This window comes from Amphiprion ocellaris, chromosome 8 (genome assembly GCF_022539595.1).
Source record: "Amphiprion ocellaris isolate individual 3 ecotype Okinawa chromosome 8, ASM2253959v1, whole genome shotgun sequence".
In the NCBI taxonomy this organism is placed as follows: Eukaryota; Metazoa; Chordata; class Actinopteri; family Pomacentridae; genus Amphiprion; species Amphiprion ocellaris.
In genome coordinates this window covers 25842111-25860823 of record NC_072773.1, presented here as the reverse complement: position 1 = coordinate 25860823, position 18713 = coordinate 25842111, and the positions used below count along the sequence as shown (strand labels likewise).

At 45.9% G+C, this 18713-nt stretch overlaps 1 protein-coding gene across 2 annotated transcripts in view; it reads right to left on the bottom strand.

The window, feature by feature from the left end:
• LOC111574181 (nuclear receptor coactivator 3-like) overlaps window positions 1–18713 on the bottom strand; it is a 68692-nt gene that overhangs the window by 7227 nt on the left and 42752 nt on the right. For both annotated transcript variants that reach the window (XM_023278618.3, XM_055013030.1), the window contains exons 3-19: window positions 15281–15388; window positions 14091–14251; window positions 12154–12254; window positions 11882–12056; window positions 9220–9402; window positions 8203–8289; window positions 7909–8049; window positions 7365–7512; window positions 6568–7085; window positions 5365–6479; window positions 5117–5249; window positions 3987–4145; window positions 3478–3705; window positions 2051–2156; window positions 1755–1926; window positions 1093–1419; window positions 509–607 (exon numbers count right to left, since the gene is read on the bottom strand). In XM_023278618.3, coding sequence (XP_023134386.2) covers window positions 509–607; window positions 1093–1419; window positions 1755–1926; window positions 2051–2156; window positions 3478–3705; window positions 3987–4145; window positions 5117–5249; window positions 5365–6479; window positions 6568–7085; window positions 7365–7512; window positions 7909–8049; window positions 8203–8289; window positions 9220–9402; window positions 11882–12056; window positions 12154–12254; window positions 14091–14251; window positions 15281–15369 — 3942 coding nt within the window. In that variant the 5' untranslated portion in view covers window positions 15370–15388. The remainder of the gene's footprint in view (window positions 1–508; window positions 608–1092; window positions 1420–1754; window positions 1927–2050; window positions 2157–3477; window positions 3706–3986; window positions 4146–5116; window positions 5250–5364; window positions 6480–6567; window positions 7086–7364; window positions 7513–7908; window positions 8050–8202; window positions 8290–9219; window positions 9403–11881; window positions 12057–12153; window positions 12255–14090; window positions 14252–15280; window positions 15389–18713) is intronic.

Sequence of the window (18713 nt, the reverse complement as noted above, 5' to 3'; positions counted from 1 at the left end):
TGTGCCAAGTTGGAAACACTGGCCTGCCTGGTTTTTAGAGCTACACTGTGTAAGTAGCATGCGATGTGTAGCGTTATTTTAGGGTGATGGCAAATGAGGTTCTGATTAGTGACACAAAAAATCTTTTGATACGTCCTGATTACGGCTACAACTGTAATTTACTGATTTTTAGTTGATAACAGACACTCTGTCAACCTTTTCATCTTTGTAACGTCTCATAGTCAGCTTTCTCGTGATCTGACAATTTTTTTCCATGTGGAGCCATGATGCAAACATGCAGACAGACACAGCAGCATCTTTCTAATGGTGATACCATTTTGAATCACATTTAAGTGATATGGCAGACTTACTTACTTTTGTTCTACATAGCATATCTATGCTATGATGTAGATGCTTAACTACAACCTATAGCTAAAACTTGTTATATTAAAACAAAATAGTCTTACTACAAGGGCTGTATTACAATGATTTACCCCTAGACAGAAACAGTAGGGATTCTGTCACCTACCTGTCCTCCCATGCCAGGCTGCATGCCGGGCCTCATGCCAGGGTTGCCCCCTGGGTTCTCCATCTTCATGGCCATGCCCTGTCGCGTCTGATTCATAAACTTCAAGAAAGCGATAGCATAAGGTGTTACAGCAAATGTTCAGATTTACCTGACACATAAATCATACACACTGTACATAAAACCATGCATGGTGCATGAATATGTTATCTAGAAAACAGAAACCCACTGAATGAACTGTAACATTTTTGCAATGATAAGAAAATTGTGTATTAGACTTCACTCGAGTCTCAACTCCAGGATGCTACTCCCAATTTCAAAATAAAAAAGCCAATTTGTGTTTTCCAGGTCCAGTGTGTTTATTTTCTAGCAGTTGGAATATTGCATCTGACATTTCTTGGCTTTCTCTGAGATGTAAGATCTCCACTGATTTTATTTTAAATATTATTACACCTGAATTTGTCTTTCTTTCAGTGTGAATAACCTGTATACACTTGTAGCTAGATGAGACTTATAATATTGGGACAACTTCAAGGTAAGCTTATTTATGTGTAAAGTAATAATCAATGACCTTTCTGGGATCGTACCTGTTGTCCCTGCAGCCTCTGTTGCAGCTGAAGCCTCATTGGCTTGTTGGCACTCATCATCCTGGGTCTCATCATGTTGGCACGAGGATGCCCCATGCCCCCCATTCCTCCCATACCAGGGAAGCTGCCCCCTTGGCCCATCTGTGAGAGAATAGGCCCAAAACCGCCCTGCTGAGCCTGACCCTGCATGGGGTTCCCTCCATAGCCAGACTGCATAGGCATGGCGGGGGGTCCAGGATAACCTTGTCCATACAGCGGCTTCTGGTCGAGCACCATGGATGGGTCCTGCCCAGGAAAAGGCTCCAGCTGCTGTTCTGCTCCCTGCGTCTGGAGCAGACAGGACAAGAGGACAAAAAGTGAGGTTTGACAAACTTCTTCCTCTAATTGATTAATTTCCAACTGGCTGGCTCTGTAATTGTCTTTTTCTAAGCAGCACAGACAGACTCCTCTGGGCTCATCTATCTCTTTTCAGTGAGAGAACAGTCTGAACATGATGAGTCATGGCTGAAATAGCAAATGCAAAGATGAACATGACGCTCGCCTGTGAGTCATCGTATGCAAACTGATCTTTTCTGCTTTTATATCACTTCAAAAGAGATCTAGACAAGCACATAGATGAGTACATTGGTTACCCAGGGTTTTTTTTTTTAATGTTTTGTTACCTGACTGACGAGGTCTGGGATGCCCAGAGCTCGGTCAATCTCCTCCAAAGCGATGCCATCTGTATTATTCAGCAGAGAGTCCAGCTGGTCCAGGAGTGCCCGTTCATCGCTCTGACCCTCACTGGTGGTCGGTGGAACCAGAAGATCATCCAAAGTGTTGCCAAACTGGCGCCTACAACACACACACACACATATATATAGAGAGAAATTCATCACAAGGTTCGGGATAAACTGTCTCCTCAGGCCATTTAAGCTGTTAACGATTAAATACAGACCACAATGGATGTTGCACTGACCTGTTGCCCTCCATGCTCATCATGGTGTCTGGCCAGGAGGGGGACTGGTTGGGTTGACCCTGTTGGCCGAAGGGGCTCATGCCCATCCCCATGTCAGCAGAACCTCCTAAACCAAAAGGACAAAATTATTTATACGTGTAGAGAGCATCTAACAGTCGGTTGCTACAGGTGATACAGATAGAATGTAATGAACACGGACAACCTTTACGTGTTAGTCAATTCATATCATGTAAGGTTGCTTAAAAACTTGGTGCACTCCCCCCCAAAAAACAGGCCAGTTCATAATCTTCGCGCAAGATCCAGTGGACATGTGCTTTGATCATGTTTGTCATATCCATGGACCAGATCTAAAGGTGCCATTGGGGTGAGAAGGGTGTCCGGTGTTTAGGTATCTCAGGATCTTGTTCACAAGTGACAGTGAAATGGAGCGTGAGACAGACAGACTGATTAGTGCAGCATCAGTAGTAAGGCAGAGTTGTACCAGACCGTCGTGGTGAGGAGTGAACTAAGGCAAAGCTATCGGTTTACAAGTTAATATGCGTTCCAAACCTCACTTGTGGTCATTAGCTCTGGGTAGTGAGTGAAAGAATGAGGTCACAGAGACAAGTGTTTGGAATATGTTTCCTCTGTAGGGTGGCTGGGCTCAGCCTTGGAGACTGAGTGAGGAGCTCAGACATTTGGAAGAAGCTCAGAGTAGAGTCAGCGCTCCGGCAGTGGTGGTTCGGGCATTCGATTAGGATGCTTCCTGGGTGACTTCGTTTGGAGGTTTTCTAGGCAACTGGGAGGAGACTCCAAAGCCAACCTAGACCTCACTGGAGGAATTACATATCTTATCTAGCCTGGTAACACCACTGGAATTGGAATGTGTTGATGGGGCAAGTTTTGTCTGGAATGACCTGCTTAGCTTACTGCTATCATGACTTAACCCCAGATAAAGGGAAGAAAACAGATGGACTAGTGCCGCAACTTAATGGATGATAATCCATAGTCTATAGTCAGTGACCTGCTTCAGTGCTTTGCTTCAGACATAAATATCTCAATGACTGTCATGAAATAGCATAAACCTTCATGTTCCCCCCGGAGTGAACTGATTGAAACTTCAATTTCAACTTTAAGAACTAAACTTTTAAGAACCAATGCAATCCCCATCAGCCTTAGCTGCATGTGTTCAGTTCTATCTTCCAAATGTTTGCATGCTAACAGGATTAAATTAAGATGGTGAATATGGAAATATGCTGATGTTTTCATGCAGCTCTGAGCATCGCTGTGCCTGAGTGGAGCCTCACAGAGCTGCTAGCATGACTGCAGACTTTTAAATGTGTTTTTCGACACTTTCACACTACTCCCTGGAACATATCTTCATGTAGCTGTGTGTGTGATATTTCCTCTAAAATCATCAACACCTGGCGACTGTATGACAGACGTACCCATATCCATTAGCTGTTGCTGCAGCATCGACCTCGTTCCTGGTAAACTGTTGGAGCGGCTGACCATGGATCCTGACATCATCTTACCATTGTTGTACTCCATGCCTGGGCGCATCATGGATGGGTGTCCTGCTGAGCCCACAGGGCTGGCACTAGAGCGAGGCATGCCCCAGTCCCCTGAACCCCCCATGGGAGACCTCTGGGGAACCATGCCTCTATTCATTGGTCCTGGTAACACAAAAACACCCAATGTACATTTGTCAGAATCATCAAAGTGGTTAAGGAGGCAGTATGGCTGAGTCTTGGTTCTTGACATTCAATTTTTTAATCATTTCTTGAATATTTTTGCTTCGACGTTATAAAGTCGGCATGTAGGTGACAAGAAATTGGAATATCATCGAGGACCTGAACTGGGGAACAAATATCCAAGAAACATTGGGAGGGGAGAGGCAGAGAAACAATGTAAGGAAATGTGCTGAGAAAATAAATGCTGGGTAGTGTGAACACACCCATGTTTCCTGGGTAGCCATCTGGGCTGCCCATCATGTTCTCCTGCTTGATAAGCATGGGGCGTCGACCTGGTCCTCCAGGTCCAACAGGAGGCTTCCCATCCATAGACATGGCCCTTTGGAAGGGCCCCCGAGGTCCCGGACCCATCCCTGGACTTCCTGTACACAAGTATGAAAAGAGTCGAGAGCTGTTAGTGATGTCTGTGTAATTTAAGTTAATTAAAAATATTCCAGTACCTTGAGAAATTTTAAAAAATATCGATATCTTAACAATAATATTTTTTCATTTTTTTATAGGCAGATAATGTAAGTAATCATTAATACTCTACTTATAGAGGACTTTCAAAACACAAAAAAATAATACACAAAATAGTCAACACAACAAAACTAACAGTCAGGCCATTGATAGTGCAGAGAACAGACAAATACTCAACAGTAAAATAATATGGTTCAGATTATAAGGAAGAAACATTCAATTAGAAAATGCAAATTGGAAAACAAATCTTTTAAAAAGCATGACCTTTGAAATGCACTTTATTTTGTGCACAGACTGCCATTATAACTCGGTGCTGTTAAACTCGCTCAACTTTTTTAGCCTCCCAGTGTACATAGCCTTATGAGTCATCATTTATTCAGAGAGTGAGGAAATAAATGCATTTTCATAGTATTCAATACAGCTATGATGCACTTTTAAACAGCTTTTCTAAGTGTTGCATCTGAATCCAAAGCTTTGAATCTTCTAAACATAATTAAATTCTAAGTGTGATTCCAGTGGGAGTGATTATAAGACAGAGTGTCTGTTATGAGTGTGGCTTTTTTGAAGGAGGATTTTTTTTCTTTGCTTTGAAACTAAAGCTGTACTTTTTGCCACAGTTTTTGTCAAAGGATCAGTTCAAAATCTTGCAAGGAAGGAACAGACTTCATCACAGCTCAAAAAAAACACGACACAGGAAAAATAGTGACATTTGTATTTGCTGTAGGAGTAAAACAAAACTTAGAAAGACAGCATATGATGGTGCCAGACGATGTTTCAGTGGCATTTTATATGGATATCATCACATATGATCTTATAACACCCGCCCTCTATGTAACTGTCACTTTTCATAGGCTCTGATCCTTGAACCACTTACCCTGCAGGCTGTCGTCAAGGCAACCCTGGGATTTGTTTCCTGTGTCATTGGTCCCTCCACCTCCAGCCTGATCTGGGTAAAAGTCAGAGCTTGAACCTCTCAGATCTCCCAGGATGGACTCCAGGTTGTGCAACTGTACATTAAAATAACACAAATTAGTCATTTTGTCTGTGAAGATTCATACTCATCCAGATGGCCAAAGACGAAACATTTAATAATGACAAGATTAGCAGTAATTTCAATCTTACATCATCAGGTGGTTCTGACTTGATTTTGCTCTCAGGATGCTCTGGTGCAGGGCCGGACCCAGATCCAGGGCCAGACCGTGGTGCACCACTGCCAGCTCCTGTGGGTCCCTTCCCCTCCAGCTCTTCTAGTTTGGGTTTGACATCGACTGGCTCTTTGGAATCATCCTTGTTGAGGAGGTAGTGGAGGAGGGCATGGGTCTTGTCCTTCTTGGGACTATGCTGCTCCTGTTTGGGGTCCATGATCAACCCAGGGCCTGATCCGGGCCCTGAGCCTCCTGCTCCAACTTCACCACCTTCCTGCCCGCCGAGCGACACCTTTCCTGTAGCCTCGGCTGTGATCTTCGCAACTTCATCTGGAGTATTGCCATTTTGAAGAAGCTTGTGGAGGATCTTGTGCTTTTCTTGCAGTGAACCTGTATAGTGGGCTGATGATATTGATGCCGACACAGCTCCTGGCCCGGTTGCCTGGCCTGGATTGGCACTGGCTGAAGAAGAGGAGGACACCCCAGTGGATGAGGGGCTGGTCATGCCTCCAGTGGTATCCTTACTGTCTGTGCCTGTAGGAGTGCTGCTGCTGGTTTGTGGGGGTGGTACTGGCGGCCCTGTTGGCCGGCTGCCACCTATTCCCAGCTCCTCAGTGGGGGAAGTAAGCAACTGAAGCAGTTTCTTGTGCCCTTTACTGTCTGGCACCCTCCGTGGGGGTTCGGAGCTCGCCACCCCTGCCTCATTGCTTCCCTCTCCAGACTCTTTAGTCCCTATAGTTGCCTGGCTGTCTGGTCGGTCTCCAGAACTCTCAGCCTGAGGATGCTGATGATGGTGGTGATGGTGCATGGGGTGGTGATGGTCGCTGGGTCCAGGCCCTAATCCTCCCGCTGGGCTTTTGGAGCCATCTTGGCCTGGTTTGGTCGGCTGACTGGGTTGGGATGAGGAGGAGGAGTGGATACTGGGAGAGCTGTCTGGTTTGTGGGCTGGTGAAGGGGAAGTTAGGGTGGAGGGGAGTGAGCTTCCTACTCCTTCACTGATGGCTTGTAGCGCATTTAGGGAGCTGCTGGAGAAGGTAGTGGAGCTGCCACTTCCTCCACCGCTGCCAATGCCACTCAGAGGAGAGTGCATGCCTGAAACAGAAAGAAAAATCATAAAACTTACATCCAAACAAGCAGTTGACAAATTCATCAATGAAGCTGAAGTCACTAACACACTTACCTCCAGGCGAGAACTGGTTGGCGCCCATCTTTGGGCTCCCTCGGTTCCGGGGTGACATCAGCAGTCCCTGCTGGGGGCCGCCCATTCTGGGACTCCCCGAGGGGCTGTTCATGCCGCTGAGCCCGAACCCGCCACTGCTCTGGAATGGAGGTTGCTGTTGGTGCTGCTGCATGCCTTGACCTGGGTGATTCATGGGACCCATCTGATTCATGTGTCCCACTTGATTCATCTGCCCCATCTGATTCATCTGCATCATGCGGTTGCCCATTCCTCCACCTCCTCCTCCACCACCACTCCCTCCGTACATAGAGCCGCCTCCCATCTGACCCATGTGACCCATGTGGCCCTGCTCATTCATGCCGAAGCCCCTGTTCATGCCACCCATGCCCCCCATCCCCATCCCCCCACCGGAATTCACGTTTATTTGGGCATTTGGGTTGGGACCTCCCATGCCCTGTGGTCGCATAGCGCTTGGCATCATGTTCCCACCTGGTGCTGAGCGGTAACCATTCGGTTCCCTGCGTGGAAGGAGAAGGGAAATAATGAAAAGGCTGGAAAAGTGCAAAAACCTTGGAAATGGAAATCTTAGAATGCGGAGGTTCAGCCTGTGTGGAGTCTTCTTTGTTCACTGACGTCGGTGTATAAAAGCTACTTGAGCTGCTACTTGAGCTATTTATGTGGAATGAATGCCTATGCTGCTTCGCACAGACATGCTGGAAGGGCTTCCTTTTGTTGAATAGTAAATGAGACATACTTTGCTGTGTTAGAATGCTGTGTCTGTATTTTCAGTTTCTGACCTCTGTAATAGGTGAGTGGAGATGAAGCCTTGAGGCTCGTTGCTCATGGGGTGACGGTACAGTTTGCTCTTGGTCTGCGCTGTGACTGGAGTGCCGTCAGACAGGGAGAAGCGGTACAGGGGCGTCTCAGCATGACCCTGCAGAAAGGCTGCACAGGCAGATAAAAGGACAGATTAAACACCGTGAAACACTTAACTGATAACAAAGGTCATCAATCACTGCCGTTATGTTGAAAGTAACTCTGTAATTACAACAAAGATCAATGTTGTAGCCCTCAGACATTCTTATTCATGAGCTCAATATTGAACTACTAATGCATGAGGTGCATATATGTGTTTAAACAGCAGGTCTCATTGAGATTCTGACTTTTTTTCTTGAAAAGAGAAGCAGCGGCAACTGTTCATTGCTATTAATGCAGGCCTATAAATTAGGCTAAACAAACTACAGAGTTGCTTAAGCGCAGCAACATCCTTATGCCTTCGCCTCTATATCTTCTTCAAAAAGTAGCTGATTCCAGCTGTGTGAGTGTTCATGTGTGACCCACCCTCATGGTAGTGGCGTTTGTGTGACCACGGCTGCCCGTCACTGTGCTGAAGGAACATCTGAATGCAGCGCCTCAACAAATCCTCCCAGCCGGGACGCATCGAAGCTCGCAGAGAGTTCTGGTCGATCTGAATCAGTTTACCTGCCGGGGAGGACAGAAGGAGGACAAGTGGAGAGAGGAAACGGGGAGACGCAAGAGGAATGAGTCAAACCTGTTCATGGATGAAGAATGAACATCACGGCCTGTTTGAGCTTCTGTGTTTGTTTAGTCTTTAGTGAGGATGCAGCTGCTCACCTGAGAGCTCGTGCCGGGTATTGAAACTCTCCGTTCTCTCCATGGCTGTCACTCGACGGGCCACACAGATCATACATGACTGGAGGTCTGCAGGTGAGACGGGAGTGTCACTATTTATTACATGTACTTAAGGCAGTTGTTTTCGCTTTCAGCAGATCTCACTGAAGAATGACAAGAAATGTTTTTAGAGGAGGTGTAAGCTAAATTTAGACAAATGAAAGTGCAAAAGTTTGCACTTCTGAGCCCAGAGGGTGTCAAGATGAAGAGTCCCACATTAATGTCACATTAATATTCTAAATTGATTTGTTTTGCATCTTAAGAGTCTCTTCTTCGTTTTTGTCAATGACATTAAACCATTTTTACTGTATTATTTTTGGTTCCCATGCAACAAAAATCATCTTCTTCCAAAAAGAAATGTGATTTACATGGGGAAAAAATTATTTACAATACAGTGAAAAATTGCTTGTTAGTTCTGTATCTGAGCACCTTTAAGTAAAAACAACAAAAACAATTACACAGTGGTTTCTTTGCATTGGTATGTTTTATGTCCCAACGTTTATCATTTTATTATGTATTTTATTGTTTATTTAGTTATGAATTTAACTATCTTTTAGATTTTCCCTTCAAGTATGTTTAAAGACATAAAATACTGAATAGTTGTGAATCATGATGGGATTTGTCCACAAAAAACACACTGACTCAATTTGCCTCATTGAGTAATATATGAAAATAATCTACGAATGTGCAAATATTATTCATTTCAAAGGCTTAACCACTACTGACAAGATGTGTTGCACTTTACCGTAAAGTCTATTTTCAGTCTATGTAGCTGTAATTTTCAAAATCACACGGACCATGATTCACAGTATCACGCTCTGAATTGAAGGCGAGCAGCGACAAACCTTCTCTCTTCATCTTGTACATCATTCTGCACAGTGAGAGTCAAACATGCAAGGTAGATAACACTAATCATAACACATTTTTGAGTGTAGGAGGATGTTTCCGGCTCCTTCCTACCTTCCCCCTCCTCAATCATGGCCTTGGGCTGGGTAAGAGCAAAACACTGCATGGTCTCGTAGCACGGCCCTCCTGGCCCCTCCTCCATGGGGCCGTGGCCATGGCCAAATTTGACCAGCATCCGGCAAGTGAAGGTGTGACTCTTCTGTCGGGCTGCCTCGTTCCCCCACGACACTCCATTTACTAAAAAGGAACGCATACAAAAGGGAATTTACACTTGGGAGTAACACGGAATGAAGCTTCTGGGACTGAAAACCACAGACACAGCTATGAATGGATTGCCTGTAATCAAATATCACAAACAGCTCACACCCTGTCCTGCCACAGATCCACACACACACACACACACAAGACAACAAACAAAACAAACAAACCACACTGCAACATGTATTTTCCCTCTTAAATTGAGAAGCAGAAGCCTCTCCTGCTGTTCGGATCCCTGGCTAAATGGACCATGGGATTAATGTAGCCAAGGTGTCGATTTCCAATATCTTTCCCTCTCAGTCTGCTCTGCAGTGGGCAGAGGCCAGGGACACTCAGCCATCTATCCTCATTTAGACCCTGACTCCTCATCACGGCATGCACACACACACATTTAGACGGGGTCACCTTCACAGGGAGAGCGAGAAAAGGGAGAGGGAAAGGGGAGCCAAACTTCAGAGAGACATCCAACTGTCCTCCAAGGTCTGTGTGAAGCCTTATCAGGGGCCTTGAGCTGGCTGGAGGTTTCTGTCTGGCAGGTGCAGGGAGGATACAAGAGAGGACCCAGGAGAGCGAGACATGTCAGGGGGTAGCGCGGTAGTGGTGGGGAGGTGCTGTGTGATAGTGAGAGGCGATTTAACAAGGCCTTGGGTTTCTCTCCTCGACAGAGAAAAAACAGCAGTACAGTCACCGGGGCCGACATCTCCCCTCAGACGCAATTAGCTAACAGCGAGGCAAGACAGAGGGGTCAAAAACACGGGGGCCAGCAACAAAAGCTCACTTCATGCTCTGCGCACGAGCGCGTGTGCGTCTGTTTTTGTTGTATGCGTGTGTTTCTGTGTGTGTATTTAACTGTAGCTGGCATGGTCAGCGGTCATCCCACAGGAATGTGCAGCGAGAGCGCATTTCATTCATGGGCCCAAAAGATAATGAAGGGGCAGAGCAGCAGAGCAAGACACAATGAGGGGTGGGAGAGCGACGAGAGAGGCAGGTTGAGGAACAGACAACCACAATATTCCTCTTCGCAGGCAGCCATATTAAGTATGAATGAGGCGGAGAAGGAGTGAGTTGAGAGAGGCACGAGGGACGCTCAGAGGAAAAGTAGATAAAGATGAGGCTTAAAAGAGAGTGAATGAATAAAGGAGCGTGCAGGGGAAGAGGAGGAATAAGTGAGAGAACGTGTCAATGACATGTCAGAGACGTCGCCGCTCAGTAACATTACTGCCGAGTTAATCGACTAGCAGGTTCAGTCGAGCACACATATCCATAATTAATCAGCTTTATAAATAGTGCTCTGTGCACATAATCATGGGCTTACGCACACACAGCATCCAAAAAAACACATTGCTGCCATAGTCCTTGAGTAAAGTACATCTACTCAAGAACTGCACTGAAGAACAAATAATTTCAACCATGTTTATGCAAAAATATGTCTTACAGGAAGCCTCTTAAATGTGCAGATTTTCATTAAAATTATTGAAATGTGTTTTTTAATAATTTTGAGGTTTGAACCACTGCTGTATGTTAAAGTGCCTCTTTAGTTAATCACAATGGGCAGTTCTTATTATTTTCAGATTTGTTTTAACAGAATAAGCAATCAAGTCAATTGAAAATGTATCAAGCATGAATACATAATGAAAATTATTAGTCGTAGGTCTATATAAAATAATTGTAGCCCCCACCACAACGAACTACAAGAGTAAAATGCTGCTTACGCAATAATTCATAAGAATCTAATGATCGGCAAACCACTGGAGTCATTTTTCGCTACAGACATTTTTCCGATTAGACTCACATATGTGTATTTAAGCAGAAATATGAAGATATTTAATGCAGGACTTCTAATTTGAAAAGCATATTTCTCAGACTTAAGAGTGTTATTAGTATTTTGACTTAGGTCTGAATACTTCCTCCATAACTGACAGCAAGTCACACATTTGCACATGCAAACACATAGTGAATTAAGTAGAGGAAAGTGTGGAGGTGCATTATTCAGCAGTACGTAGTTTCCAGATGGCTGCCATGGGATCTGAATGGAGCCTGGGCCTGTTTTACACTGTCTGGACCACTGAGTGTGACTGACAGCTGCGCTACGCTCTGCCTGCTTAGCACCGAGTGGGTGGGTGCTCCTGTGCACACGTGTGTTTTGTCAGGTGTGTGTGTCTGTGTGTGTGTGTTTCTGAATAGTTCTCATGCACATGAACTTTCTTCCCAGGAGCTCCTCATTATAACAAGAGATGGAGTAAAGACCAGAGGAGCATGAATAAATAACTCAGTGAGTTTACGTTGACGTGTGCACAGAGGTGTTGTAACCTCTCAAAGTTTGCTCTATACCTCGGCCCCGTGGAAGATGTCAAGTAGGGTTTCCTTCTGAGCAGACGTGCAGCTTCCCCCGTGAGTGTTTTCATGTGTGTGTGTGTGTGTGTGTGTGTGTGTGTGTGTGTGTGTCAGTGTTTCTCACTGTTGGTCTTGGGCAGGTTCTTGTGAAACTCCTCCCTGTCGTCCTCATGGAGAATGTTGTACACGCTGGTGTTGATGAGCTCCTCCTGTTTGTACTGCAGGTACTGCGTCACGTTGTCCGACACAAACACGATGCTGCCCTCCCGGTTCACCACAAACAGGAAACCGTCCAGAGCCTGGCAGCACAGAGAGAAGAAGTCACCACCTGCCAGCTAGCCAATCAAAACCCGAATAAACATGGCATGATTGACAGGGGAGGAGAGCTGGACTCACCTGCAGCAGCAGCGGCCCCAGGTGGTCCTTGTCAATGACCCCTTGACCAGTTGAGGACACGTCTGACTTCTGAACATCGTCATCGTTGGATGAAGCTTTTCCTGTGGGAGAGGCAGGGGAAGGTAAAGAGAAGAATGAGCAACGAAAAACATCACAAACAGCCTCTTGAAGCCCAGCTGCCTGCAAAAGAAGCAACAAAAAGAGCAAAGGAGAAACACAAGGTGAGAGCCACGATACCTGAAACTCGAGGAAGCTGCCAGTCATTCACTACTCTAGCTGCACCAGCAGGGGGCAGCGTTTCTCAATCTTCACTTTTTTTTAGGGAGGTGTGGGGGGGATTTAAAACTACAGGTGAGGAGGGAGATGGACGGAGGCAGGTTTCTCTGAGGAGCCCGTCAGGAGGAGTAGAGGGCTGGGTGCATGTGGAGCAGGTAGCTGCCGTCCTCATGCTTTATATTCAGTGTCAGACTGAGGGACTGTCTGGTAGGCTGGGGCTGAGAGAGAGAGAGGCAGGAGAGAGCTAGAGAGGCTCTGGAAGCTGTAATGGTGCAGAGGCAGGAGCTGAGACACCTGAATTAATGGAGGGGCTGAGGCTGGGAGAGGGAAAAAGGAAGACGGAGAGAAAGAGGGAGACGGGGAGGTCCAGGGCTGAGACGCTGGGATGTGGATGGAGACGATACCCGCGATAATGTTTGGGTTGTATTAATACAGGGCTTGGTCTGAGAAAGAGGCGGGGGCTGCTTGGCTACAGGAATCATTCTATTTGATTAGCTCCCAAGGGGCACAGATACCCACACAAAGAAAGAAAAAAGCCATTGCTGCCTACAGACAGGCACTGTAAAGTTAGGTGGAGAAGGACCGAACGAAAGAGGGAGAGGAACGAGACAGAAAGAGAGAGGCTGCACTCAATCAGTTCATTCAATATCTTAAGATGCTGGGAGCAAACCTAAAGATGTTGCAACTCATTGTGCTGCAATACAGATGAGACATGAGGGGGGGGGGACAGAGAAGCCAAAGAGGAGGAAGACGCAAGAGCAGAGAATATTAAATCCCAGTCAGAAGAAAAACAGGACAGAGTGATGGAGAAAAGAGCAAAATGAAGACTGGCAAGAAGAGCAACTGAAAGTGAGAAGAGGAGAAGAGGAACAGGTAGAAAGCGAGAGACGAGTCTAAACGCCCGTGTCATTTCTGTCTTCACTTCCTGTAACTATGGTAACCTGTCAGCAGCCAGTCAGGGCCAGCTGTAGCCTCTTCCCCTTCCTGTCGAGGTGGCAGACACTGACTGAGCTGAGCAGAAACAAGAAAGAACAAAATTCACCACCGGCTCTCCCCTCTGATCTCCAGAAATTCATCTCGAATGGAAAAATTCAAACTGACACACGTCTGAATCCAGGAGTTAAAATTCGTCAGCATGCGTCCCTGATGGTACATATATCTGCAAAGCAAACGTCTCAGCCTGCAGCTTTCTAAATTGTTTGCTGCAGAAATGACCGCAGCATAATGGAGACAGAACTGTGACAACAGCAGATGTAACTGAACTAATAATTTGGCAGTTCAGCAGAATGGATGGGCATGTGATTACCTGCAAACGTCCAATTAAACAGCCCCCAGCGAGGCCAGCTGTGCATGGCCATAATACACACACATACACAAGAATGACAGGTTCACGGAGCATTGATGTTTCGACCCATACATAAACAGTTAAAGCTGTGAAATTTGTGGGAGATGAGTGACTGATTTGTCCTTGCACCTGGGCTCTGAGGAGGTACGTGTGCGTTCTAACCCCCAGCTGTCTCCACTGCTTCTCTCTCTCCGCAACACCTTTCCCAGTGTTTCCTACACACACTTTTCAACAGTCCACCTAACTTGCAGTGCACCTGTCCGGTTCCAGCCCTCAGCAGCCTTCAACGTTTCACACAACTGTGTCCACCACTCACCCTGCTCTTTGATCTGGCGGATCTGGCGCACCGTCTCTTTGAGTATGGCACATTTGTCTGGTTTGACGTTGAAGCTGTCGATGTCGCTCAGGTTGGCAGAGATCAGCTCCGCCAGCTCTTCAATGTATTTGCTCTCCTGCTCTCGCCGCTTCCTCTCACACCTACAGGGGGCAACGTGCAAAGATTAAAGCTAAGCTAACATCACTTCAAACATTTTTCCATCCATCCATCCATCCCCTGTACCTGCTTTATCTTGTGGAGGGATGCAGAGGAACTGCAGCCACTCCTTGCTGACTCTGGACGAGGCAGACTCCTGACAGGCTGCTAGTTGATCTGAAATTAGCTAACCACCACACTACTATGTTGTCTCTAACAATACTCCACTTCTCTCACATTGTTGTTTATTTATCTTAAAGCTATGCAGATAGATGGAAAGTTGCATACTTCTGAGCACAACGTGCAGCAAACCAAGTGTCATCGGTGAGTTTGGCTGCAGGTTGAGAACAACGATTTTATCCAGAGCTGCAGCCTCGAGTCATTTGCTGATAGTGTTAACTGGACGTTGCGTTAAAAAGCTCTCAGTACTGTCACCTTCCTTCACAAGAATTAGATGAGAAGATCATACAGTCCTTTATTTGACCGCTGCATCAGAGGCATAGAAAGTAAATGCAGGGACAGATAATTAAACGCTGATACAAGGCTGGTGGAATTTGGCATTCATTTTTTAAAAGTGTGCATGTCATGTTTTTTGACACTGTCAGGTCATTTTATTTATCTTGAAAAGCAAATCATAAGCACCATGATACTTCTACCTGAAATAAAGGTAAGAAAACAACTACTTTTTTGCAATTTTTTAACCAGTAGAGTAGAAAACAGAAGGAATAAGGAGAAATATTCTGTTTTCAAATGATGAAATTCAGTGCAGAAATAGAAATCTTCTTACATTTTTCCACACAGTTTTAGCTCTTCCTCATCACAGCAGACATCAACAAACTAGCTGCGTGGCCCGGACTCAAGAAACCACTGACCCAGTAGCCCACTTTCCCTCCTTGTTTGCTGATCTCACACACACACACACACACACACACACACACACACACACACACACACACACACACACACACACACACACACACACACACACACACACACACACACACACACACACACACACACACGCACACACTCACCCCAGACCAGGCGTGTCGCAAGTGGAGAGCTTGCGTTTCCGGTTTTCTGAGCTCAGAGGCTCCATGGAGTTCTCCCCCAATCCGCTCATCGTGTACACATATCAGCACCTGCGAGGAAAAGGAGCACACGCAAACACAGAGTTGTAAATAAGACTTTAATGCAGGCAGAGAAGGGATTATATAGTCCCTCTTAGCCTTTTAGCCCTTATTATATAGGTAATTGTGAAGGGAAGAAGACGTGGGAATCATCCTTTTGAACTCAGCGAAAATAACTAAAACACAGGCAGGTTGTAAAGTGGATCCAGCGCTAAACAGTACACAGCAGAGTAAAATATGCTTATATCATGCAAATTGTATTCTCCTGGCAGAGACTGACGAACATAAACATGTCTCGTCGGCCGCCTCCTCCTTCTCCTGTTTGGAGAATATGAGAGTAAGCATGTGAGGTTGTGTTTATTTGTGTGTGTGTGTGTGTGTGTGAGCCTGTGCATGTATGAGTTCATCAGCTCATGTGGTACACACACACGCACACACACACACACACACACACACACACACACACACACACACACACACACACACACACACACACACACACACACACACACACACATACAGGATTAGCAGTGTCTCTGATGATAAGCCACGCTGCACAACTAACCCTGTTAGACAGCCGTCTGTCTCCCATAATGCATCACATTTCGTCTCCAGGAAGTGAGCCGATAAAGGTTGTAGGGAAGAGAGGCAGATGGGACGAGAGGAGGAGGAGGAGGAGGAGGAAGAGCAGGGAATAGAGGGAAGGAATGAAAGAAATAAGTGAGGGAGGGAGGGAGAAGTCGGTGCTGTGAAGTGAGCTCTGATTGGTCACTTTCTTTGCCACAGTGACAGCAGTTGACACTGGGGAAGGTAGGAGGGAGGGAGGAAAGGGAAGAAAGTAAATGAAGGGGAGAGAGAGCACAAATATAGTGGGAGACAGAGGATATACAGAGAAAATGCAGAGGAAGAAAAAAAAATACCGAGGGGGGGAATCAGAGCAAAAAGAGGCGGAGGCAGTAGGAGGGAGCGAGCTGAGAGAAAGAGAGATAAAGGCATGTCAATGAAAGACGGGAGGGAAGGCGAACAGGTGAAAGGAGGAGGAATTAGAGGAGGAGATGTAACATTCAGACTGTCTGGAGTGGGTTTTGAATGCATGTGTGGCACACAGTGTGGGCTGAAAGCCTCCAGTACCCCTCTTAACCTTCACAGCCAGAGCAGCTTTTTCATTCCATTGATTACATGGTTATCCTCTGACCAGAGCACCGCCGCTCCTGCATAGCAAATCAGGCCAACGGCAGGGGAGAGATGCCGGCCTGTTATTTAATCATCATGCACCATCATTTCAGGCTCCTTCTTCTGAAATGAGATTCCAAATTTTTCCAGGGATGTCCATGGTTTTGGGTAGACGAAGCAATAATCTTCTTGACACGCAACAAGATCATATGCAACTGAAACAAGCAGAGAACGCACCTTTTTATTGAGGCAGAATCAATATGAGGGCGTCTTTCATGCATGTCTTTAAGACCAGGTGAAACACAAGTGTATTCTCTTGCAAGACACCATCGGGGAATACTCATGAGTCTTCTTCTAAAAGCAAGAGATACTCTGAAATCGTGCACATACTCCTGCTCAATCCCTCCCTCTTTGAGTTTCTTTCAAATTTCTCTTTTAATCTCTCCCTTGAGTCCCTCCCAACTGACTGTCTGTCTGTCTCAGTGCCTTTGTCTGCTTGCCTACCTGCATCCCTTCTTGTCTATCCTCCAGTCTGCCTCCCTGCATGCCCGTCTACCTGCCTCCCTGTCTGTGGCTCTTCGTTAGACAAAACCCCCACTTGCTGTTGTCTGATGAAACCTACCACAAGGGAGATGAGGAGCAGTGGAAGTAAAAAGGAGAGAGAGGGAAGGTACAAAGTCGGAGGGTTCAGAACTCTAAGAGCCAAAGCAAAGTGTTTGAGTGAAACTCTGTCTTTGCTCCTACGCTGATCGAGCCCACCGCCTGCCTGCCAGCCTATTGATGGAGTTCTCAAAGGGGGAGTTGCTCTAATTGCGGAGTGAATGAGGCGGCCCCAGAGAATGGTTGATTAGGAGGTTGCTGAATGCCCCAGGGAAATGGGTCACCTCCAGCCTGGCGCGGGCCGCCCGCTTTTCCAGTGCAGGGAGAAAGTCAATTACACGCTACAGGCAGTGGGGCCTGGTGGCAGAGAGGCAGCAGGGCTGCGGTGGGTACAATACAGCAGCAGGGGGCAGTGGGAATGAGACGCGTAAAGAGGGAAATGGAAGAGGGTGATGGTGTTATTGAGGGCAGCAAGAGGGAGTGGAGAGACGGGCATTAAGATGCCAATTTAAAGGAGAGAGCGAGATGCTGGAGATGGGAGAGTGCATGGAGCAGAAAGCAGACAGTAAGCTACTGGGTCATTTTGAATCAGAGCATTAAGAAGACACGAGAAGAAACACTGGAAATTGAAAAAACCTCTGACAAGTTAGTGTATCAAAATTGATGATGAAAACAGAAATGTTGGACAGAGTTGGGAAACAGAACGCACGAATCTAAGAAAAATACTTAAGAAAAATATTAGCACAGGATGTCATATTTTATTAAATTCTATCAATTATTTTCAAACATAGAGGAATAAGTATTGGTTGTTCCAACACAGCATCTTTACAACAGATTGGACGTCATGAAACAACCAAGCATGGACTATGTTCAAGGATCAAGTATATTTACTGTCATTGCATTTCTACAATGAAGCTTCGTTGGCAAAAACAACAGTATAAGAAACAACGGACAGCTTTATAAAAACAAATATTAAAAAACAAAAACAAGTATTTAAAAAAGTGTAACAGTGAAATGAGCTGGGCTTTTTTCACCAGGTTGGAGGTGCTTAGTGTCCATTTCAGATCCTTGATAAAGTGAATGCCAAGGAATTGAGTCCACTCTCTCTACTTCTTCTCCACAGATATAGAGTGGGGACTGTATGACTCTCCTGGTCCTCCTGAAGTCTATGAGGACGTCCTTTGTTTTGGTGGTGTTGAAGACCAGGTCATTGTCTGCACACCACCCTACCAGATGTTGGACCTCCTGCCTGGACCAGGTCTTTTTGTTGTCCCTGATTAAGCCTACCAACGTAGTATCTGCAAACTTTATCAGTGTGTTGGAAGAGTGGGTGAGCATAGCGACTGGCTTTTCAGGCCTAGTTTGGGGGTGGTTGTCACCTACCGATGTGAATGGACAGCACGAATCTCGCCATTACAGCTGCTCTTTTGATAATCTTTCTCCCTCCTACTACATAACAGAAACACTTTCATTATCATGCACATTTTTTGGAATAAGTATTCAGGAGCGCATCTAGCATGATGGCAAAGAACTTAAAGAGATGTAAAAACAGAGCTGAATTAAG